The following is a 25,578-nucleotide window of genomic DNA, read 5'->3' on the forward strand; positions in this document are numbered from 1 at the left end:
TAAAAAAAATCATCAAACTGTACACTCCAGGTACACACATATCACTGTATGTATGTTATTCTTCAAAAACATCATTACAAATAAAATTAGAAAATCGGCCAGACACAGTGGCTCATGCTTGTAATATCAGCACTTTTAGAGGCCAAGGTGGGCGGATCACTTGAGCCAAGAAGTTCGAGACCAGCTGGACAACATGGCGAAACCTCATCTCTACCAAAAATACAAAACTTAGTCCCAGCTACTTCGGGGGCTGAGGCGGGAGGATCGCTTGAGTCCTCGAGGTCAAGGCTGCAGTGAGCCACGATGGCACCACTGCACTCCAGGCTGAGCAACAAAGTGAGACCCTGTCTCAAAAAAATAAAATAGGCCGGGCGTAGTGGTGCGCACCTGTAATTCCAGCTACTCAGGAGGCTGAGGCAGGAGAATTGCTTGTATGTGGGAGGTGGAGGTTGCAGTGAGCCGAGATCACACCTCTGCACTTCAGCCTGGGTGACAGAGTGAGACTCTGTCTAAATAAAATGAAATAAAATAAAATAAAAGCAGAAAACCATTTACTTCTCAAAATTCAAAGGATTGTGCATTTCCACATATGTTCACAGCTGTGGATATTGTTAGTCTCACACCTATCATCCCAGGTGTGTTGCTGGTGGATGTATAAATGGGTACAGTGTCTCCAAAGGGCAATTTGCCAGAATCTCTAAAGATTTTAAATGTACACACCTCATCAGCAACCCAGCTTCTAGGAATCCATCTCAAAGAAATCATAGCAAAGGTGTACAAAGACAAATGTAGAAGGGTGAAAATGACAGCATTATTTTTCACTTTTGTGTGTGTGTGTGTGTGAGACAGAGTCTCGCTCTGTCACCCAGGCTGGAGTTCAGTGGTGTGATCTCAGCTCACTGCAACCTCCACCTCCCAAGTTCAAGCAATTCTCCTGCCTCAGCCTCTAGAGTGGTTGGGACTACAGGGGTGGGCCACTACATCTGGCTAATTTTTGTATTTTTAGTAGAGACAGGGTTTCACCATGTTGGCCAGGCTGGTCTTGAACTCCTGATCTCAGGTGATCTTCCCACCTCGGCCTCCCAAAGTGCTGGGATTACAGGCGTCAGTCACTGTGCCCGGCCTATTTTTCACGTTTTTTAACAGAAAAAAAAGGAAACAACCGAAACAATCTAATTTTTTTTAAAGCCAAGTAACTTATGGGAAGATAGACTGAGCACATGTCATTTAACACCCCTCATGTCCCAAATCCCATGAAGTCAGAGAAGAAATATCTTAAAGTAAACTAATGTATCCATAATAGTACAGGAAAAGCGTACAGCAAAGTGTGCCATCAGTGCTTTTGGATCACTTCCTATTCACCCCATTGGTGGAGGAGGGATCTCTCGCCCTCAATAGCATGTGATGGTCAAGGACATGGTACCTGACACTGGACAGAAGAGGCTGGCAGCAGCTTATTGCTCAGAGTCTGGGGGAGAAGGATACTGTCCACCCTGCAGGGCCACATAGGGGCTGCCGTGGGGAGCAGAGTGAGCCAGCAGGGACTGTGGGAGGCAGGCTTTGTAGTGACAAGATGGTGGGGTGACCCTTGGATCCCACATGGGGATGCAGTTGGCTTGTTTGAATCTTTTGCCCAGCTGGCAGGAAGGTGAAATCCATTAAGTTGGGGTCTAGGTGGGTAGGGTACAGCTGATCCAGTTGATTGGGGAACTGGCTGGCGGGGAGCCTTTCCTGCTGGGTGGGGAAATATCTAGTTAGTGCCTGGGAACTCATGTTAGGTCCTGTGAGGCCCAAGGATGGAATCACAGGCCTCACAATCTGCAGTGGACCTATAAATCAGGAAGCCCTGCAGGATGGACAGCACACAGGATTAGGTGTATGTGGGAGACTCCCAGATAGCAGCCCAGGAGGGGCCTGCTGCAGAGCCAGGAGTGAGTAAGGAAACTGCAAACCCAGGCAGGGAGGAGGGGGTCCTGGCATCTGTCAAGGCGGTGTGGGCACAGCCAGTGTGGGGATGAGGGAGGCTCTGTGGCTCCAGGCTGTGACTGACCCCTGGGGAAGATGGAACTCCCACAGCCAGAGACAACCCACTGGCACCCCCATCGCAGGGGCACACACCCACCCTCACCTCCCCACACACAAAGTCACCAGACGTAGCTGTGGAAAGAAAGCAGGAGATAGGTATCAAGATCTTCTCAAATACACAAATGAGCAGATAAGCAAGAACCACTGAATGGTTGAAGACCGTCAACACTGTGAAAGACACCTACAATAAACTCAGTGAGCTCGGATTCAGTGTTACGGTGACTGGTGATGGCGTCCTTCCTCCCCCATACCTCATTTTCAAATAGGAGCAGGACAAATCGTATCATGCGATTAGAGGATAAGGGAGGAGAGCATGGAGGAGAGCACATCCAGGTAGGGAAATAACACATGACCCTCCTCAGAAGTGGGAGGAAGTGGTACGGTCCTTCTTGTCCCAAGGATTCTCCAGATCTACTCTCCCTGGATCAGGACACAAACAGGGGAGATTTCTGAAAACGCTGCTGCTCTCCATAAGTCCCAGGAAGCCACAAGACCCCAAATTGAACCCATCAATATGTAAGCCGGGGTGGAAAATTGCTACCCGGGAGTATCAAACCACAGCCATGACCAGGAAGAATTTGGACCCACAGCCACATCCTGAGAACCAGCTATAGTTGGAGGCTCAGACCAATCCTCTTACTAACCTCACAATTACACAACCCCACATCTTACCATTTGTGTTTTGGAACACTACATTATGGGAGGGTCTTACTATACCAAACTCAGCAGAACTGACAAAACCTAAAAATTAAAGACACATCATTAAGAGAGCAATAACTCCTAGACTATGTTGCATTCATTAAACATCAGCTCAAGATATTGGAAAGTAAAACATGTAATGGCTAAAATTTGTTAATCTAATGAAAGATGAACACAGCAGAAGCTTTCATCAGTGACCTAAGAAATTGACCTGAGACAGCTTCTCATTAACTTGCAAAAAGTTAGAGATAAACAGAACATATGAAATTGGGAGGGTATTTCTAAAAATGAAGCAAAGCAAATAGCCAAATCAATGATAGAAAAAAGAAAACTGTCCCCACATCTGAAGATCTGATTTTTTGGATTGCAGGGCCGTTTAGTCCTGAGGAAGAAGAATAATGTAAGATACAACTGTGGCAGACACTGCTAGTTGTCCTCGGAAATCTGTCCCTGCCTTCTTCCCAGACATAGGCCAGCCTGCACTCCCATCTCCCTTGTCTCTAGGTGTGAAATGGGAGCCCAGCTCCTCTGTGCAACTTCTGCCTCACCTGCTTAATAGGAAATCCCTGGTGTGGGGCTTTAGACATCCCCCCCAACACCATCACCACACACACATACACCAGCAGTCAGAATTGTGTGTCTTTCTTCTTTCTTTCTTTTTTTTTCTTTTTGAGACAGAGTCTCGGTCTGTCGACCAGGCTGGAGTGCAGTGGCACAATCTCGGCTCACTGCAACCTCTGCCTCCCAGGATCAAGGGATTCTCCTGCCTCAGCCTCCTGAGTAGCTGGGATTATAGGCACCACCACGCCCAGCTAATTGTTTTGTATTTTTAGTAGAGACAGGGTTTCACCGTGTTAGTCAGGCTGGTCTCAAACTCCTGACCTTGTGATCCGCCCGCCTTGGCCTCCCAAAGTGCTGGGATTACAGGCGCGAGCCACCATCTCTTCTTTCCACTCCTGTTCAATCTTGACAAAATATAAAACCAAACCAAGACAAATCAACTTTATAAAATAAAGGTAAAGTTGGAGGTCTCACACTTTCTGATTTCAAAACTTACTATGATGTGGTGTTGGAATAAAGACAAACATATAGACCAATGGAACAGAATAGAGAGCCCAAAAATAAACCCTCAACATATATGGTTAAATGATTTCAACAAGGGTGCCAAGATCATTCAGCGGGAAAAGGACAGTCTCTTCCACAGATGGTGGATCTCCACATGCAAAAGAACGTAGTTGGACCCATACCTTACACCAAATGTTTGTTGTGAGTTTCTTTACTTTTTTGTGTGTGTGGAGACAGAGTCGTGCTATGTTGTCCAGGCTGATCTAGAACTCCTTACCTAGAGACACTGCCAAGGTAAGTGAGGGCCAAGTGGACACTGAGTGATTCTGTGCCTCACTGAGCAAAAATAACTAAACATGGGCGAAGGAGAGCCCAATGATCCCAGGGGCAAAATGTCATCACGGGCATTCTGCGCACACTTGCCAGGATACAGGAGAAGCAACCAGACGCTTCATTCATCTTCTCAGAATGTTCGTTAACATGTTCAGAAAGGTGGAAAACCTTACTTGCTAAAGAGAAGGAAATTGGAGGCATGGCCAAGAGTATTCAAGGCCCTTTATGAAAAAGAAATGAAAACTGATATCCCTCCTAAAAGAGAAGTAAAACAGAAATTCAGAGATTCTAATGCACCCGAAAGGCCTCCTTTGGGCTTTCACTTTGTGTTCTGAGTACTGCCCTCAAATCAAAGGAGATCCCGGTCTGTCCACTGGCAGTGATGCCAAGAACCTGGGAGGGACATGAGTGACCATGCTGCAGATGGCAAGCAGCCCAAAAAGAAGGCTTCTCGACTGAAGGAAAAGTACCAAGAGCAGAATGCTGCATATCCAGCCAAAGGAAAGTTCATGTGGCAAAAACGATGCTGTCGAGGCCGAAGAAGGCAAGAAAAAAAAAAAAAAAAACAAAGCAGAGAAAGACAGAGAAGGTAAGGAAAATAAAAAATGAAGTCGATGATAATGACAAATAAGGTGGTTCTATGGCAGCTTTTTTTTTTTCTCTTGTCTATAAAGCATTTAACCTACCTGGACACAGCTCATTCCTTTCAAAGAAAAAAACTGTAAAGCCACATAAGATTTATTTGTAAACTGCATGATGGCGTTCTTTTTTCATTTTTGTATTATTAACAAGAATTATCAAGTAATTCTTTAGACAACCCTGTCCTGGTGGTATTCTCTATAGCCACCAACTTTGCCTGGTATACTATAGGGGTTATAAATCAGCATGGGGAATTTCAAATTTTAGGCACAGTATAAGTTAGTTGTATACAAATGTGAAGTAACATTATTAATTAAACTGTTGGGCTGCGCGAAGGGAGGGCCAACTGTGGGATTCAGTCATTCATTCGACAAATATTGGTGAGTGCTTGGCACTGTTCCAGGCACTGAGGCTATTGCAACAAAACAGACACAAGCTCCTGCCCTCATGGAGCTTACATTCTGGTGAGGGATACAGAGCCACCAAAAAGGATGGCAGCTGGGCCATGAGAAAGGATCAAAGTCAGGAAGTTAGAATTCGGGGATGGATTGAACATGGGACAAAAGAGAAGAGTCAAGTTGACTACAAAGCATTTGGCCTAAGTAATGCAAAGAATGGTGGGCCATTTCCTGAGATGGGGAGCACTAGGGCAGTTTTGGACATAAACGGAGATGCATATAAGCCATCCAAACCGAAATATTGAGAAGGCAGTAGGTGATAGCTGGCTTTCCTTAGGTTCTAGGGCAGGAATTCTTAACCTTTTGTGTGTGTGCCTAGGACCCCTTTGGTGGTCCATGAAGCCCTTTCCAGAATAAATATTGTGGAAGAACCTACCTTAATGCTATAGTAGCTTCTAGGTACATTATCAGGCAAACTATCCCAGAAGTTACAGAACAGAAAGCCTCACAGACCAAATTATGATGCTTGAATTGCAGGGTTTATTGAATCAGTTTAAAACCACTTACAGCAAGAACTTGATGGGGTGAATAACATACACGGGATAGGGTACAGGCAAGGCAGATGGACCACACCACCAGAACCTAGAATTAGGGAATCCAATCCTTTCCTCTCCTCTCCTCTCCCGTCCCCACCCCCCACCCCCCCACTTTTCTCTTCTTTTCTTTGCTTTTTTTGAGACAGTCTCACTATGTTGCCCAGGCTGGAGTGCAATGGCGTGATCTCGGCTCACTGCAACCTCTGCCTCCTGGGTTCAAGTGATTCTCATGCCTCAGCCTCCCGAGTAGCTGGGATTACAGGCACGCACCACAAAGCCCAGCTAATTTTTGTATTCTTAGTAGAGACGGGGTTTCACCATGTTGACCAGGCTGGTCTTGAACTCCTGACCTTAGGTGATCCACCCGCCTCAGCCTCCCAAAGCGCTGGGATTACAGGCATGAGCCACTGCGCCTGGCTAATATTGATATGTTTTCCCTCTCTCTGCCACATCAGCCTGTCCCACTAACAGAGTTGACGATGCTCAAGGTGGCTCAACAGAGGGTACCTGGAGCAACTCACACTACACTATCAGAGAGACACAAGTGCAAGCACACTCAGCCACAGCTGCAGCTCACCAATCAGCCTGCTGAACAGACCTGAACTTTAGCTGCATTTTTGGGGCAGAGCATATGGGTGGCAGGATGGGACCATAATCTTATCACCAATGAGTGGCCATTTAGGGATGATATAGTTGTCAACCCAGAGATGGCATGATCATGCCTTTTGACTTGGTCATTCTCTAAGTAAAACTTTTATTTGTTCCATCATATTTTCCACTTACTCTGTTTACCTTCAAAATATCTTTTTTTTTTTTTTTGAGACAGGGTCACACTGTCACCCAGGCTGGAGTCCAGTGGCACTATCATGGCTCACCACAGCCTCAACCTTCAGGGCTCAGGTGATCCTCCCACCTCAGCCTCCCCAGTAGCTGGGACTACAGGCATCTGCCATCACCCCCAGCTAATTTTTGTAGAGACAAGGTTTTGCCATGTTGTCCAGGCTGGTCTTGAACTCCCGGGCTCAAGGGATCCGCCCACCTCAGCCTCCCAAAGTGCTAGGATTATAGGCATGAGCCACTGTGCCCAGCCTACCTTCAACGTATCTAACTGGTTACTAACTTTTAGGATTCAGCCTATGTCTCACAACCTTCTTGCTTACTCAACATCCTTGTCTCTTAAGCCACTAGCTTCTTCTCTATGGTTAACATGTTTTATGAGTTTTATTCATCTGCTTATTTTTCTTATCCTCTATACCAGAATTGAATATTTTCAAATACAGCACACTCATGTTACAATCTTTGAAATGAAAAAAAAAATGCATAGGATTAGAAAAGAAACCAATTTTAATAAACTATATTTTAAAGTGTAGTTCTATATTAAACAACAAGATCTAGGCCAGGTGCAGTGGCTCATGCCTGTAATCCCAGCACTTTGGGAGGTCGAGGTGGGAGGATTGCTTGAGGCCAGGGGTTCAAGACCAGCCTGGGCAACATGGAGAGATTCCCCATCTCTTTCTTTACACACACACACACACACACAAAATATCTGATAGCAACAGGTCTAGTCATTACCACAATTTCGAGTAGTGATGAGCTTAATAATATTTTGAGTTATCACCAACAACTGTAAAGTAACATGAAAACATCTGTGATGACTATTTCCCACAAAGTCACAGGTACTGCTAATACTCCTGGGATTTGTAGTCAAATTCATAATAAAGGAAACGCTAGGTTTCAGTTGGTATTTTGTCCCGACGGTCTATGGTTAGAACGCCCGTCCAAGCCAGGGGGGTGGACCTAACACTGCAGGGTCCACCTCGGGCCAATCAACTATATTCCTGAGGGGGGGGCCCTGCGCGTCCCGGACCCAGCCGCCCTCAGGGGAGAGAGGACACACTTAAGAGTTTGGGGCCGGCGTGGTAGCTCATGCCCCTGATCCCAGCACTTCGGGAGGCTGAGGCGTGAAGAACACTTGTAGCAGGAGTTTGAGACCAGTCTAGCCAACTTGTTGAGACCCTGTCCCTAAAAAAAATTTTTTTTTTTAATGAGCCAGTTGTGGTGAGCGCATGTAGTCCCAGCTACTTGGGAGGCTGAGGTGGGAGGATCGCTGGGCTCAGGAGTTCCAGACTGCAGCGAGCCGTGATGGCGCCACTGCACTGCAGCGCGGTGAGACTCAGTCTCAAAAATAAAAGGGGGAGGGGTTGGGAGTAAAACTAGTTATGAAAACAAGTAAGACTTCCCGGGACAGAACAATCAAAGGGGTGGCGCCGGGTCCTCCAAACAGCTACTAGCTCAGCCCAAGCCCCGCCTCGGCCCCCAGGGCAGCGGCCCGCAGAGCTCCACCCGCAGGCGCCCGGGAAACTCCGCCCCGCGGCCGGCAGGGGGCGCGCGCGCCGCCGGCCCCGCCCCGTGGACGTGGGCTCCGTGGGCGTTCCCGCGGCCAGGCATCAGCAATCTATCGGGGAACGGCGGTGGCCGGTGCGGCGTGTTCGGTGGCGGCTCTGGGCGCTCAGGCGCCTGTGGCTGAGTGAGCGCACGCGGGGCGGCGAGGCGGCGGCGTGTTTCCAGGTCGTGGCGTCGGGCTCCCGGAGCTTTGGCGGCAGCTAGGGGAGGATGGCGGAGTCTTCGGATAAGCTTTATCGAGTCGAGTATGCCAAGAGCGGGCGCGCCTCTTGCAAGAAATGCAGCGAGAGCATCCCCAAGGACTCGCTCCGGATGGCCATCATGGTGCAGGTGCGGGCCGCTGTGCGGGCGGCGGGGCGGGGACGCGGCGCCCCGGGTTAACTGTGTCCGGGAAGGCTGGGGGAGGGCGGGCCCAGGGAGCGAGCGGGCCCGAGCCCGGGCCCTCGGAGCGGCACTTGGGGCCTATGGGGCCGCGGCCGCCCCTCCTCCCGAGCGGCCCGGCCGACCCTTCCGGAAGGTTTTGCTGATGTTGCAGGAAAAGCCCGGGAAATACAGTCTGCAGCTGGTGTTGCCTTTCGCTTTGTGAAAACGAGGAGCCGCTTCTCCTCCTTTCGGGGTGGTGGTGTTTTATTACTGCCGTTGGCCTCAGGGGTTGGGGGGGAATTGTACATGGTCTCTTTAAGCTAATCTGATTTTGACCTATCTTGTTCTGGAAGGTTTTTGTTCTACATAGATGGTGGCGACTGGCATGTGGGGTTTTTTTTTTTTGTTAAACCTATTTTTGGCAGTCATTTCAACACGTCATTTCAACGCTCACCCTCATTTTTTATTTTAATTAGGCAAAACTATGCAGAAAGGTGTCATTTCTGTACAGTACATTCACTTTGAGCCTAATTTGTGCTTTAAAATAACATTTTCCCCAAATTTTCCAGATTCACAGACGCGTTCTCTTGGTGCATTTGCAGCTGTCTGGTTTGAGTAAGAGTGGCTCCAGGGGGTTTCTCATGTGGGCTTTTCGATACATTGAGGATCCCCTTCTGAGGTTTCCTGAGCCTTCTGTGAGGTGGTGGGCTTGAAGGCCCCTGTCATTTCCCAGGGGCTCCTGCCTCCAGCTTCCAGTTTGCCGATGTCTGCCTTTGTATTAATAATTCTGGTTCTCACCTGCCCTGTTCCTCCTCGCTTCCAACGTATTACCCAAGCTTAGTGCTCATGGTCAAGGTAGCTTGATTTTCCTCCCTACTATGAGCTGTAATGTGTTTTAGGAATGACCAGATAGCCCTCAGTGGATTTTCAGTACTTAGAGAGTACAAGGGAGAGCGACATTTACCGAGTGGATACCCAAATGCCAGGTGTACTTCCGTTATCTTATTTCACAATATGTCGGTCATCTTGGTGTCCTCGGGGCATACCTAAGTCTGTACGTGGCACACAGTGCTTATTTGGTAGGCATTTGTTAAGTTCTAAGCACTCTGTTAGGTTTTAAGGACACAGAATCCACCTTTGGGAATTTCCAGTTTGGTTAAACGGGAATTGACTGGTAAACAAACATTACCGTAAGAAGGGATGAATGCCACCTGATGGAGCTGTGCTCTAGGCATTGTGTGCCTAGGAGTCCTAGATGACCCAGCTAAGGGTGGAAGCTTGATTAGTAGTCGTTAATTCACAGAAGTGGAGCAGAAAGATGAGGATAGGAAAGTAGACAGGGCCTACAATTTGAAGAGCCTTGTTTCCCACTAAGGAACCTAGAACTTAGCTTGAATATATAAGGCAGCCTGTTATGAAGTTCTCACTCCTGGTGCAGGAGTTCTTAACCCAGGGTCTGTGGGATGGTAGGTAGAACGCAAGAGGTCCATGAGTTTAGATAAGAAAAAATTGATATCTCCATCTCCACTAACCTATAGATAAAATTCGTTATTTTCTCTAATCATAAATGTAAGCAGCAAAGCAAAGGCATATTAGCAGTCCCTATTATTTTTTTCACCAGTGGTAATTACAGATATTTTCATATCACTTTACAGTTGGGAGTTTCTCAAAATATAATTTACTCTCATTGCTACAAAAATCACAGTTATTAGAGACAGTACTAGATCTTGTTATTTAATACTTTAAAGCTCACGGGTTACTGTACCCAAATTACCTTTCAAATGTTTTGATAATTATTTCAATATGTTTCCTTTTCGAGCCTTTTTGTTTTGTTTTTTGAGATGGGGTCTCACTGTGTTGCCCAGGATGGTCTCAAACTCCTGAGCTCAAGCGATCCACGCACCTCGGCCCCATAAAGTGCTAGGATTACAGGCGTGAGCCACCACGCCTGGCCATTTGCGAGCCTTTTTATTACGCATTTTTAAATGTTATTCCGAGAAAGGGACATCCACGGGCCTTAACAGGTGGGCAGAGTACCGTGTTCTAGTGGAAAGACAAACAGAAAACCCAAGTCCAGACAGTGTGTTGAGGCTAGAACAACACCGCTGTGGAGGAAGTTAGAGGAGGCTTAGCTGTGGGGGAGGCCGGATGGAGGAAACTGAACCTGATCAAGTTTGACATTCTGGGGCCGGGCTCGGTGGCGCATGCTTGTAATCTCAGCACTTTGGGAGGCTGGGGTGGGCAGATCACTTAAGCTCAGCAGTTCGAGACCAGCCTGGCCAACATGGTGAAACCTGTCTCTACAAAAAAATGCAATGATTAGCGGGGCATGGTGGTGCATGCCTGTAAGTCCCAGCTACTCCGGAGGCTGAAGCTGGAAGATTGCTTGAGCCTGGGAGGTGGAGGTTGCAGGGAGCTGAGATAGTGCTACTGCACTCCAGCCTGGGCGACAGACCCAGACCCAGACCCTGTCTGAAAAAAAAATAGTAATAACAACATTCTGGGCTTTCCTTTGAGAAACTCTTTATTATTAAAAGTAACTGTGATTTTTATGTAATGGTGATTGAGGGTGGATTCAGAGTTTTAATTCAGAACTTAAAGTTGGTCTGGTAGGCTGAGCTGGTGAAGGCCAAAAAGAAACAAGCCTTTTCACTTGCTTGAATTTAAATACCTTCTTTTACATTTACATGGGAGTATTGTTCTCTGAGTATCTGATACCTGATACTTTAGCCCTCATGCCTGGGGCATCTTGGGAGGGATGAGCTGGGCCCTCCAGCATTTTGGTGGGAGGAGGATGGCGGTAGACCTTTGAGTTGCTCTGTCCTGGGAGGGTTTGAGCACCCGGAGGCATGCGATGAGGTCAGTTCATTCTCACTGTGGCGTAGGTGGACAGGTAGCATGGCCTGTTCTGCACAGAAAGGAACCCAGTTCATCAGTGCTGGTTGGGTGAGGACCCTGGTATGTTAGGTGCTCAGTTTTTGCTTGGGTGCAAAGCCAAAGATTCTGCGCCTTGCCTGGGCTGTGCAGCTAACAAATGGAGTCGATAGTCTTGTGACCTTGGTCTGGTGCCTTTCTGCCACATCATTCTCAGTCCTGAGTTTTAGGGCAAAGCATTGCTTTGGTCAGGGATGCTTCTGCTGAGGCTCTTGTCCTCTAAGCTTGTGCTGTGATTGCACCATTGGGCAGCACCTCTAGGGTGTCCAGCACTGTGCCAATGGTTGGGGGAGACAGCACCCAGACCAAAGGGCAGCAGGTCTGGGGCCCCTGGCAGAGCCAGGAAGAAGTGCCATAGCCATTACCTGTGCCCTTTTATACAAGGGTAACTAGAGCATTGCACAGGAAGGGTAGACAAGGGGTAGACAAGCAGGCAGAGCCAGGTCGAGGCCATTGCATGATAGCCAGATGCTTAGGGATCTGTATCAGCAGCCTAGTTGAGATCTGGTGGAACGTTTGAGAGCTGGAACATGAGTATGCTCTCAGAAATGCCATTTGTTGTCTCTTCTACAGCAGGAATTTCCACATCCTTCCTTTTTTCTTCCATCTGACTTGGAGCCCTAAGCAAACACTGCGTGCCCTCTGTGACAGATGTTGCTAGAGAATAGCAAGATAGGCTCTTATGAAATAATCACCAAATGCATAGTTCTTAGCGAGGGGAGCTGTGGAAGGGGCACTGGGGGATCTGAGGGAGTGCTCTGAACAGGGCCGAGGAGCATTCCAGACCCAGGGGAAAGCTGACATTGAGGAGTCCTTGAGCTGCCATAGTCTTAGCTGTGCATTCTAATACATCACATCCAGAAAGAGGCCACTCACAGTGGAGAGAGGCCACCTTATCATTGCTTTTCCAGAGTATTTTCCCTGTCCCCACAACTCCATCCCAAAAATTCAGCACATTTACTTTTAATGCTGTTTTAATACTCTTATTGCATCTGTGTGACATTTAGCTTTATGTTCTATAAAAGCAGATGTTTGGGACTTCCCTTACTTTAGTCAGATCACAGTTGGTGTATTTTTAAGTAGCTCTTCCTGCCGGGCAGTGGAGTGTGGTGGGAGGAATCATAGTGTCAAATCATTCATTTGCTGCCTCTGTAACTCCCAACCCCCCAGGCAAGGATTTCCAGCCCCGCTGTCTCCATGTGAATGAAAGTGCTGGTTCCCACCCAGAGGCAGATTGTGGGATTACACAGGATGGCTTATGAAAGGCGCAGGGACCCACATGACATGCTGTGTCTTCCCCTTCTTCCCAATCGCTGTCACCGTCCACTCTGTAAAGCCAGGACTGGGTGCAGTGGCTCACGCCTGTAATCCCAGCACTTCGGGAAGCCGAGGCAGGCGGGTCACGAGGTCAGAAGTTCGAGACCAGCCTGGCCAACATGGTGAAGCCCCATTGCTACTAACAATACAAAAATTAGCCAGGCGTGGGTGGCACGTGCCTGTAGTCCCAGCTACTCAGGAGGCCGAGGCAGGAGAATCGCTTGAACCCGGGAGACAGAGGTTGCAGTGAGCTGAGATCGCACCACTGCACTCCAGCCTGGGCGACAGAGCAAGACTCGGTCTCAAAAACAAAGCCAGACAGTGCTCGAGGCCTAAGAGCAGAACCTGACCCTGTCACAATGAAAGGCCTAGTGGGAAGCAAACCACCTGGAGAGGGGAACTGTGTTCCCTGTGGCCAGACTTCCCAGGTCCTGCACCTGGGAAACTGCGCCCCGGAAGGCCAGTGAGCAGCTGACTCCAGCTCCAGGCATGCTGCCCTGAACCATCCGCTGTCACAGTTGCCTCATAGACCTCCATTCATTCCACTCCCATCTGTGTGGCTGCTGCGAGCTTGACACTTTTTTCTGACACACTTTCTCTGCTTTGCTCATTATCTGGGTCTTGTTCCTCGTTATTCTTAACTGCAGAGGCACTTAAAGAGCCCTTTTCTGGGACACACAGGCCCTTTGAGTCCAGGCATGCCTGGAGCAGTTGTCTCGCTGTTCCCAGCAGATGCTGCAGGATTGTGACTCTGCACAGGTGTCTTCTGTGCATTTCACTAGGCCACAAGGCAGCTCACCACTAAATGTAGCAGTGTGTGGTCAAAAGGGACGTGGGGCAGAGCTCAGTGGTAAAAGGCCACCTTTTTCGTGGCTGTGTTTGGTGTCCCAAGAGAATGAGCTCAAGAACAGTGGGCTACAGTCTTCTGAGCCTTGGGGAAGATCGTGAGAAGGATGCTGCGGCTCTTCATGTGAGAGCAGAGGCTGTCCTTTCACAGATAGGAGAACAAAGGTTTCATGTGCTATCCCATGACTGGGGCTGGGACTGGGGTCGAGGTCGACATCAAGGTCTAGTGGGTCTAAGCCAAAAGTTAACTGCTCACTTACTTCCCTCTGTTTCTCTTCCTTCTAGTCGCCCATGTTTGATGGAAAAGTCCCACACTGGTACCACTTCTCCTGCTTCTGGAAGGTGGGCCACTCCATCCGGCACCCTGACGTTGAGGTGGATGGGTTCTCTGAGCTTCGGTGGGATGACCAGCAGAAAGTCAAGAAGACAGCGGAAGCCGGAGGAGTGACAGGTGTGTACAAACTGGGGCAGCACAGGCATTCAGCCCCCACCCTGAAGCTCCCAGGAGGGCCTCGTCTCAGAGAGCAAAGCAAACCTCCCCCAGCTTGTCCTCTCCCACACGTGCAGATCAAGAGTATGGTGCCCATGTTATTTCAGTAACACCTCCTGGACTCAGCATCATCTGTTGCATGGTATTTGGTATTTTGTTTTTCCAGATGCTTGGAATGTAGCCTTTAAAGTTGTTTTGTTTTTAATAGACTTTATTTTTGTTCATGGCAAAAGTAAGCGAAGAACAAAGAGTTTCCAGTACCCCCTCCCCCTCCCACCACACAGGCTCTTCCTTGTCAACACCTCCCACCAGAGGAGTACATTTGTTATAATTGAGGAACCTACACTGACACATCATTATTGCCCAGAGTCCAGAAATTCCTGATGTTCTACATTCTATGGGTTTGGACAAATGTATGATGACATGCATCTGCTGTTATAGTATCATACAGAGTAGTTTCAGACCTGCACCCTTCTGCAGCCCCCTTAAGATTAAGGAAGAATAACTCATCTCTGAGAGGGAAATGAGGTAGGAGGTGGGGCTCAGACACCAAACCAAACCGAGGACTAACTAAAGCAGGGACAGAGACGAAGCAGCTTTCCATAAAACACCCACCAGTGTGCCATATCAGTTCACCATTGCCATGGCAATACCCGGAAGTTACCACCCCTTTCTGTGACAACAATCTGATGACCTAAAAGTTACCACCCCGTTTCTTAACATGTCTGCATAGTCTGCCCCTTAATTTGCATATAATTAAAAGTGGGTGTAAATATGACCTCAGAACTGCCTTTGAGCTGCTGCTCTCAGCACACTGCCTGTGGGGTAGCCCTGCTCTGCAGGAGCAGTCACAGAGCCGGAACACTGCTGCCTCAATAAAGCTGCTTTCTTCTACACCAGCTCGCTCTTAAATTCTTTCCAGAGCGAAGCCAAGGACCCTCCCAGGCCAATCCCCGATTTAGGGCTGGCCTGCCCTGCATCAGTTTCACTGCTCTAAAAATCCCCTGTTTATCCCTCCTAATTCCTGACAACCACTGCTCTTTTTACTGTCTCCACAGTTTTCTCCTTTTATGTCTTCTCCCATGTCTTAGTACAGGTCACGTCAGGTGACATAGAGAGCAGAGCAGAAAGCAAAGCTATTAAAGGCTTTATAAGGAGATGTAATCCTAGGACAGCAAGAGAGAGGGAGGAAGGGGAGGCAGGAGGGCAAGCACAGTGCCATATGTTGTCAAGCTGGCCATGGCTTCATGAGAAACAGCCAATGGCTTGGTCATGCAGGATGCCCTCATGCAAGTCCTTTGCCACCAAGCTTCAGAAAAGCCCCTTGGAGCAGGAGGAAGGGAGCAGCATTATCCATTGGTTCTTTCTGTCTGTTTCTCATTGGTTTTAGCTCACCTGAGGTGCTGTGGTTCTCTGCACTTCCAGATTGTGTTACTGGCCTCTGCACAGTCACACCCTGCAGCCAGAGCTGCCTCTAGATCTGGAAGTGGTGGGAGGACTCAGAGTCCCTGGTTTTGAAAGAGTCGGCCTGTTGGTGACAGTGCTGTGTTTGTTACTGTGGTGATCACTACAGGATGGGTACGCCAGGGTGTGGCCCTTACCCTGAGGTAGTGACAATGCTAGGGAACAAGGCTGTGGCACCAGCAGCCACTGTCAGGTAGCCCAGCCTGGAGATACAGATGAACTACATCCAGTATGTGTAATTTTATGGTTCCTTATTTCTTTTAACATCTAAATGTTTACTCTGTTTGAAAGTTATCCCGGTGTGTGCTGATGTGTGGTGTGAGGCATGACTCCAGTTTTATTTTTTTCCAGATGGTGATCTAGTTTCCCTACTTTGTTTTTCTGTTGTTGTTTTTTGTTTTTGTTTTGTTTTCGAGATGGAGTCTCACTCTGTTGCCCAGGCTGGAGTGCTGTGGCATGGTCTTGGCTCACTGCCACCTCCGCCTCCCAGGTTCAGGCGATTCTCCTGCCTCAGCCTCCCGAGTAGCGTGGTGCCTGCCACCATTCCCGGCTAATTTTTTGTACTTTGTTTATTGGCTTATTCATCTCCCCCATTGAGAGGTGTCTTGTATCATGCACAAAATCTCTGTATTTTGGGGTCCTTTTAAGAATTTCTGTCCCATTGTCTGTTTAACCTTTTTTTATATGTAAACTTTTTTTTTTTTTTTGGAGACGGCATCTCACTCTGTCACCCAAGCTGGAGTGCAGTGGTGCGATCTCGGCTCACCGTAAGCTCCGCCTCCCAGGTTCATGACATTGTCCTGTATGTAGACTTTTTTTCTTATAGCAGTTTTAGGTTCACAGCAAAATTGAGTAAAGTACAGAGTTTCCATATACCCGCTAGCCCTCCCCACCCCACACATACACAGACTTGTCCACAATCAACATCGCCACCAGAGTGGTCCATGGTTATAGCTAATGAGCTATATTGACACATCGTTATGGGAGTGGTCCATGGTTATAACTGATGAGCTACATTGACACATCGTTATCCCTCGAGGTCTGTAGTTTACATGAGGGCTCACTCTTTGCATTGTACATTCTGTCAGTTTAAACAAATGTACATTGACATGCATGTACCTTTATGGTAGCCTCCAGAGTCCTTTCACTGCCTGGGAAATCTCTGTGCTTTGCCTAGTCATTCCTCCCTCCCCTCTAACCTCCAGAAACCACTGATCTTTTTGCTTTCTCCATAGTTTTTCCTTTTCCAGAATATAATATAGTTGGAATCATACAGAAGGTAGCCTTTTCAGATTGGCTTCTCTCACTACAATGTGCTCTTAAGATTCCTCCATGTCGGGCCGGGCACAGTGGCTCACGTCCGTAATCCCAGCACTTTGGGAGGCTGAGGCCAGCGGATTACGAGGTCAGGAGTTCGAGACCAGCCTGGCCAATATGGTGAAATCCTGTCTCTATTAGAAATACAAAAATTAGCCGGGTGTGGTGGTGTGCGCCTGTAGTCCCAGCTACTCGGGAGGCCGAGACAGGAGAATTGGTTGTACTGGGAGGCGGAGGTTGCAGTGAGCCGAGATCATGCCACTGCACTCCAGCCTGGCAACAGAGCGAAACTCCGTCTCAAAAAAAAAAAAAAGATTCCTCCATGTCTTGTCATATTGATACCTCATTTCTTTTTATTACCGAATAATATTCCATTGTCTGGATTACCACAGTTTGTTTATTCATTGACCTGCTGAAGGACATCTTGATTGCTTCCAAGTTTTGGCGATTATGAACAAAGCTGCTAGAAACATCCACCATGTGCAGGTTTTTATGGGGACATAAGTTTTCAACTCCTTTGGGTAATCGAGTACAATTGCTGGATCATGTGGTAAGGGTATATTTAGTTTTGTAAGAAACTGCCAAGCTGTCTTCCAAAAAGCTGAACCATTTTCCATTCCCACCATCAATGGATGAGAGTTCGTATCATCGTACATCTTTGCCAGCATTTGATGTTGTCATTGTTTTGGATTTTGGCCATTCTAATAGATGTATAGTATTTTATTATTGTTTTAATTTGCATTTCCCTAATACTATAATTATCTTGAACATCTTCTCATATGTTTATTTACCATCTGTATATCTTTGGTGAAATGTCTTTTGCCTGCCCCTACCCCCACTTTTTTTTTTTTTTTTTTTTTTAAGACTGTCTTGCTCCGTCGCCCAGGCTAGAGTGCAGTGGTGTGATCACAGTTCGCTGCAGCCTTGACCTCTGTCTCCCACCTCAGCCTCTTGAGTAGCTGGGACTACAGGTGCGCACCACCATGCCTGGCTAATTTTTTTAAATTTTTTGTAGAGACAGGGCCTCACCTTGTTGCCCAGACTGGTCTCAAACTCCTGGTTTTGCTCTTTTTAAAATCACATTGTTTGTTTTCTTACTGTTGAATCCTAAGAGTTCTTGGTATATTTTGGATAACAGCCCTTTATCGTATGTCTTTTGAAAGTATTTTTTCTCAGTGTGTGGCTGGTCTTCCGCAGAGCAGAAGTTTTTAATTTTGTGAAGTCTAGTTAATCAGTTACTTATTTAGTGGGTTGGGCTTTTGGTGTTGTTTGTAAAAAGTCATCACCAGACCCAAGGTCATCTAGATTTTCTTCTAGAAGTTTAACAGTTTTGTGTCTTACATTTAGGTCTGTTACCCATTTTGAGTTACTTTTTGTGAAGGGTGTAAGGTCTGTGTCTAGATTCCTTTATTTTTTTTCTTTTTTTTTTCGCATGTGGATGTCCAGTTGTTACAGCTCCGTTTGTTGAAAAGACTATCTTTTCTCCATTTTTGCCTTTACTTTTTTGTCAAAGATCAGTGGACTGTGCTTGTGTGGCTCTGTCTCTGGGCTCCCTGTTCTGTCCCACTGATCTACTTATGCTTTTGCCAGTACCACACTGTGTTGACTGCTGTGGCTTCATAGTAAGTCTTTAGGTTGGGTAGTGTCAGTCCTCCAACCTTGTTACTGTCATGGCAGAAGGCAGAGGAGAAGCCGGCAGTTGACATGGCCGGAGCAGGAGGAAGAGAGTGAGAAGGGAGGTGCTACACATTTTTCAACAACCAGATCTCAGGAGAACTCACAAGTATCATGACACAGCACCAAGGGAGAAATCTGTCCCCGTGATCCAGTCACCTCCCACCAGGCCCCACCTCCAACATTCAGGATTATAGTTTGATAGGAGATTTGGTGGGGACACAGATCCAAACCATATCACTGTCTGCCCTTCTTGCAGCAGCTGGTCCTTGCAGCTGTTGGTATGTCTGACTAGCTGCTTGCTGCAAACAGATTAGTAACGGCTCAGAATTGGGAATTTTAAAAAGTAAATAAATTTGCCAAGAAAGGGTTCAGAGGGTGAGTATGTCAGTTTTAACAGAGGACAGTTCTCATTCTGTTGCCTAGGCTGGAATGTACTGGCATCATCTTAGCTCACTGCAGTTTCTAACTCCTGGGCTCAAGCAATCCTCCCACCTCAGCCTCTGGAGAAGCTAGGACTACAGTTGCCCAACTAATTTTTTAACCTTTTTTTTTTTTTTTTTTTTTTTTTTAAGATAGAGACAGAGTCTCACTGTGTTGCCCAAGGGATCTTGCTTGGCAAGACCCCAGGCCGGTCTCAAACTCTTGCCTTCAAACAGTCTCACCTCTGCCTCCCAAAGCACAGGGTTTATAGGCATGAGCAAATACACCTGGCTGACATTTTTCTTGTTCTGTGGCTGTTTTCTCTTTTGTATTCAGGATAGAAGAAGTTGTAGGTTTAGGGGCATAGATATGTTATATCTAGTTATAATTTAAATATACCTAAGTACATAGACAGATAGATAATCTCTGTCACCCAGGCTGGAGTGCAGTGGTGCCATCTCAGCTCACTGCAAACTCTGCCTCCCGGGTTGCTGGGATTACAGGTGTGTGCCACCACACCTGGCTGGGTGTTTTTAGTAGGGATGGAGTTTCGCCATGTTGGCCAGGCTGACCTGAGTATAATTTTATAATATGAAAAGGCATAATAATTTCACTGAAAATGTGTCTGTTTGTGAAACCATCATAACCATAGTTAGGATACTACCTACCAATTGTCCGGGGATTTTTCATCCAGAGAGCCTAACTTACTATTTTTAGATAGATGAAAAGTTTAATTCATCCCAAATCCTCTAATTCAGAAATGACTTATTAACATGTGGGATATCTCCTTAGAAAATACCAATTTGCTTGTGAGTGTGCTTGATTTTCTTTCTTTCCTGCAGAATTGAGATCCTACTCTAAGTATCACTTTTCTTACTTGATTTTTTTTTTTTTTTTTTTTTTTTTGGTGGCAGAATAGGCATAACATAAAATTTACCTTAACCCTTTTTTTTTTTTTTAATTTTTTTTTTGAGACAGGGTCTTGCTCAGTTGCCCAGGTTGGAGTACAGTGGCGCAATCATGGCTCACTGCATCCTCTGTCTCCCGGGTTCAGGCGATTCTCCTGCCTCAGCCTCCCAAGTAGCTGGGATTACAGATGTGCGCCACCACGTCTGGCTAATTTTTGTATTTTTAGTAGAGGTGGGGTTTCACTATGCTGGCCAGGCTGGTCTTGAACTCCTGACCTCAGGTGATCTACCCACCTCGGCCTCCCAAAGTGCTGGGATTATAGGCATGAGCCACTGCGCCTGGCCTGTCTTAACCATTTTTAAGTGTAGAGTTCAGTGGTATGAAGTAGATTCACATTGTTAGGCAAACATTACCATCATCCAGCTCCAGAACTTTTTCATCTTCCCAAACTGAAACTCCCAATCCATTAAGCAATAACTGCCTGTTCTCCCTGCCCCTCATGACCACTGTTGCTTTTGTCTCTGTGAAGTTGACAACTAGCACCTCATGTAAGTGGAGTTAGACAGTATTTGTCCTTTTGTGTCTGGCTTACTTCACTCAGCATAGTTCTTCTAGGTTCATCTGTGTTGCAGCATGTGTCTGAATTTCCTCCTTTTTAAAGACATAATAAACATTAATTGCATGAATATACCATATTTCATTTGCCCATTCGTATGTCAGTGGACATTTAGGTGGTTTCTGCACTTCGTTTTTTGTTTTTTTGAGACAGAGTCTCACTCTGTTGCCCAGGCTGGAGTGCAGTGGCCTGATCTCAGCTCACTGCAACCTCCACCTCCTGGGTTCAGGTAGTTCTCCTGCCTCAGCCTCCCGAGTAGCTGGGATTACATGCATGCACCACCACATCCACCTAATTTTTTTGTATTTTTAGTGGAGACAAGGTTTCACCACATGGGCCAGGCTGGGATTACAGACGTGAGCCACCGCACCCGGCCAGGTTTCTGCATTTTGGCTATTATGAATGGTATTCATAATATTCATAACAATGATAATGAATATTATTAATAATGCTATAATGAACATCAGTATACAGATATATGTTAGAGACCTTGCTTTCACTTCTCTGCTGTATATACCCAGAAGTGAAATCACTGAATCATGGTAATTCCATGTTTAATTTTTTGAGTAGCCTCCATCCTGTTTTCTACAACAGCTCTTCCATTTCCACCAGCAAGACAAGGGGGTTCCAATTTGTCCTCATTCTTATGAACACTTTTTTTGTTTTAAATAATAGTCATCCTAATGTGTGTGAAGTAGTATCTCACTGTGGTTTTCGATTTTCATTTCCCTAATGACTAGTGATGTTGACCTGTTAGTACTTTTATAACTTGATATTTACTTTTCTCATGTTAAAAGTTACAGATTCCAGTGCACCGTAGTCATTTAGTGAGGTTTTGCTAAATTTCATGCAGTATTCCAAGTACTTGACATATTAATTTAATCGTGTCGTTTGTCAGTTTTTACAGGTGAGGAAGTTCAGGCACAGAGAAGTTAGGTAACTGACCCAAGGTTATACTGGTAGTAAATTCCTGAGCCAGGATTCAAATCCAGTCTGTCTTGCTTTTTTTATTTTTTTTCAAGACAAGATCTTGCTCTGTCACCCAGGCTGGAGTGCAGTGGAACGATCACAGCCTCCACTCCAGCCTTGGCCTCCTGGGCTTAAGCAATCCTCCAGTCTGCTGAGCAGCTGGGACTACAAGTGTGAGCTACCGCACCCAGCCCTGTCTTGCTTTGAGACTAGAATTTTAACCTTTTAGTTATATTACAGATAGAGCTGCTGCAAACTTCTTGTACATCCCATGCACCTGTACAGTTATTTCTTTAATTCTAAGATGTGCAGTTACTGTTCAGAGATGAACAATTTTAAGGCTTTCTATGTATGTGCCAAATTGCCTTCCAGAAAAGGTTGCTTCAATTGCACATACTATACCAGCAGTATATAATGTACCCATTTCTCTACTAACATACCATTCCTAAGTGTTTCTTTTTTTTGGAGTCAGGGTCTCACTCTGTCACCCAAGGCTAGAGTGGAGTTGCACGATCCTAGCTCACTGTAGCCTTAAACTCCTATACTTAAGCAATCTTCTTACCTTAGCTTCCTAAGCAGCTAGGAGTACAGGCGTGTGCCACCATGCTGGGGTTTGGTTGTTTTGTTTGTTTCTTCCTTAAATGGAGGAGGTCTCTATGTTGCCCAGGCTGGTCTTGAACTCCTGGGCTCAAGTGATCCTCCTGCCTCATCCTCGCAAAGTGCTGGGATTACAGGTGTGAGGCACCATGCCTGGCCTTGTCTTTTTCTTAAGGAAATGTAAAAGATACTGACTCTTTGTCATAACATTTTACAAATATTTTTCCAAGTTTGACATTTTCTTTTAATTTTTGTCTATTGTATTTTTTTTGCCTCATTAAAGTTTCATCTTTCACTAACATTTGTGTAGTCATGTCTGTCTTCTCATTTGTGGTATGTCTTTGGTATTATATCTGGAATATTAAAAATGATTTACATAGTTACATGCACAGATCTTACGTATACAGTTCAGTGAGTTTTGACAAATGCTTATACATATCTAGCATATACCCCATTGAGTTATAGACATTTCTGTCACCCTGGGAAGTTCCCTTGTACTTTTTCTAGTCTTTTTTCCATGACTCAGGTAACCACTGTTCTGATTTCTATCCCCATAGATTAATTTTGCCTGATTTAGAATTTCAGGAAGAAAAGGAATTGTATACCCTCTTACATGCTTTCTTCACTCAGAGCAATGCCTGTGAGATTCATCCAGGTCATCTTGTATGTCATTAGTTCTTTTTATTTCTGGGGAGTAGTCCTTTGTTTGGATATCTCCATTTGTTTATCCATTTTTCTGTAGGTGACTTTGGGGTTGTTGCCAGTTTGGGGCTATTACAAATACAGCTGCTAGGAATTTGATTGGCATCTCACTGGATCCGTGGATCAAACTGCAGATAATTGACATCTTAACAGTCCATGAACATGATGCATCTCTTCATTTATTTAGGTCTTCTTTGATTTCAGCAAAGTCTTATAGCTTTTAGTGTAGAGATCTTGCACATCTTTTGTTAAATTTATCTAAGTGTTTTATGTATCTTAACGCTGTTTAAGTAACAGTGCCCTTGCCTTTTCCAGTATGTTTATTGCTAGTATTAGACATTTTTGTATGTTTGTATATTGACAGTGTGCCCTGCGTATTTGCTAAATTCACTTAATTTAGTAGGTTTTAAAATAGATTTCTCAAGATATCTCTTAGGAATATCAAATAGAATCATCTACAAGTAGAGATGGCTTTACTTACTATTTTCCGAACTTACACCTTTTGTTTCTTTTTCTTTCCTTAATGCACTTACTAGAACCTCCAATACAATGTGGAATAGAAGTGATGGGAAGATAGCTTCGTCTTATTCCTAATCTTAGGCAAGAAACATTCAACTTGGGAATTTATTTTTATAATAAGAGAAGAATCCAGTTTTTGTCCCAAATGGCTAGCCAGTGATCCCCAGAGCTCTTTGTTGAATAATTCAACCTTTTCCCACTAATTTGAAATGATACCTTTAGTACCTATTTAATTCTTACATATACTTGTGTCTGACTTATATCAAAATATTTCCTTTAATTCAACACTTTGGTAAATAGAAGTATAATGGAAATTAGAAGGCTTAGTGAGACGTCAGTATGCTTCCAGGCTTTTAAGGTATGCACCTAATAAGTGCTTTCTAAAGCGTGGGAGGGGCCTCCAGAGGAAGGGGAGGAGGTGGAATGTCAGACAGCTGACCACCCCCTGATATGCTGCTCTTTCAAGGAGCTCAGTCTGAGAAGGGTCGTTTATCTCCAGAAAAGAAGCTCTATTAGCTGACCATGGTTGTTACAAACAGACAGATGAGATGGACCAACTGTAGTCTCCCAAGGCATAAGGTGTCCCAGTGGAAGGATCCTGGGGAGGTAGAAGAGGACAGGGGGCTCCTCTGAGCTGCATTTTGGGGCTGTTGAGATGAGCATTGCTGTCTGTTTGATTCTCCAGGCAAAGGCCAGGATGGAATTGGTAGCAAGGCAGAGAAGACTCTGGGTGACTTTGCAGCAGAGTATGCCAAGTCCAACAGAAGTACGTGCAAGGGCTGTATGGAGAAGATAGAAAAGGTAAGATCTTGGGGGCTCAGATCCCTGAACTTTATGGATTGCTTGCATTGATGTTATTGGCTATCTCAAGAGAAAAGAAGAAATGGGGGCTTTAGGGTGCTAGCTCAACGCAAGTGATTAAAAATAAAGTGAAGACATTAGTATTGACCAGATATGTCAGTGACTTCCAGACAGGTCTGGTCTTCCTTATCACGGTCCTGTTCTCATGTATGTATGCATCTGCTCTTGGAAAGTGTTAACAAAAGGAGTCTCTTTTGGACCCAGCAGTGGCTGGGGAGAGACTGTTTGTCTGTGTTTTATGGTAGAATTAGGTATAAGGAGTGTGTTTACCCTGTTATGAGCCTCCAGCCTTCTGTTTAATCAAAGGAACTTCATTAACCAGGCATTCCCACCAGCTCTAGTCCTTGAAGGCTGACAGCCAGTCAGAGAAAATGGATGGAGACACAGGTAGAAGGGAAGGCTTGTGCCCCACAGCCTTCTCACCCTTCTCTAATGTGACATGCATATATTAATTGATTCATTTAAGGCATTAATTGAAAGTTTCTGCCTCCTGGAGGCATTGCACAGAAAACTGAGGTTAGCCAATGGGTATTTAGAAAAGAAAAACATGGAATTGCTATATCTTCTCCAGCTACCTTCAACCACCAAAAATTTAAGGCAAACATTAAGATCCTCTTTACCTCAAGGGGAGTGCCGGATGGTATGTGCTGCTGGGTTACTGGTTTTATGTAATGCCAGGAGCCCCTCCTGCTGCATTCTCTGGATTGAGCCTCCCAGGCCTGGAACTCTCCTGGGAATATCAGGCCTGGGGACTGGGGACCTGGGCAGGCTGGCAGGACTGGATTCTTGCCTGTGGGTTTATTACTCCTTAGGGGGTGTCATCTGTAAAGAGACTAAGGAGGCCATAGGAGGGTGGGAGTGGACAGAAAGTCCCTGCTAGTACAAAAGCGCTGCATTGGGGGCTGGGCACGGTGGGGTGGTAGGCTGAGGCAGGAGTATTGCTTGAGTCCAGAAGTTCTGGACCAGCCCGGGCAACATAGTGAGACCTCATCTCTGCAAAAAAATTAGCCAGGCGAGGCCGAGGTAGGAGGGTCACTTAAGCCTGGGAGGCAGAAGTTGCAGTGAGCTCAGATCAAGTCACTGCACTCCAGCCTAGCACTCCAGCTAGGGCAAGACCCTTGTCTCACAAAAAAAAAAAAAAAAAAAAAAGTGCTGCATTGGAAGCCCATGCAGGTGTGCAAGGCTCTAGCTCTGCCCAGCACACCATACCATGTGTTTTTATGCCTGCCCCAGGTCAGCAGAAACATCTTAAGGGGAATGTTAGCAATTCTTCACATGTCCAGGCAGGTAGGTAGGTCGCCAGCCATTTGGAATTTAAGGAACCCTGAGTCTTGAGGGTGGGTAACATACAATACTTGA

The 25,578-nt window shown here is 46.0% G+C and overlaps 1 protein-coding gene across 1 annotated transcript in view; it reads left to right on the top strand.

Moving 5' to 3' along the window:
* Positions 1-8,194: 8,194 nt before the first annotated feature.
* The window catches only part of PARP1 (poly(ADP-ribose) polymerase 1), a 47,227-nt gene continuing 29,843 nt past the window's right edge, over positions 8,195-25,578 (top strand). Inside the window, exons 1-3 of the mRNA XM_024245982.3 lie at positions 8,195-8,548; positions 13,964-14,129; positions 24,044-24,159. Coding sequence (XP_024101750.1) covers positions 8,429-8,548; positions 13,964-14,129; positions 24,044-24,159 — 402 coding nt within the window. The 5' untranslated portion in view covers positions 8,195-8,428. The remainder of the gene's footprint in view (positions 8,549-13,963; positions 14,130-24,043; positions 24,160-25,578) is intronic.

Source organism: Pongo abelii, chromosome 1 (assembly GCF_028885655.2).
Source record: "Pongo abelii isolate AG06213 chromosome 1, NHGRI_mPonAbe1-v2.0_pri, whole genome shotgun sequence".
Lineage (NCBI taxonomy): Eukaryota > Metazoa > Chordata > Mammalia > Primates > Hominidae > Pongo > Pongo abelii.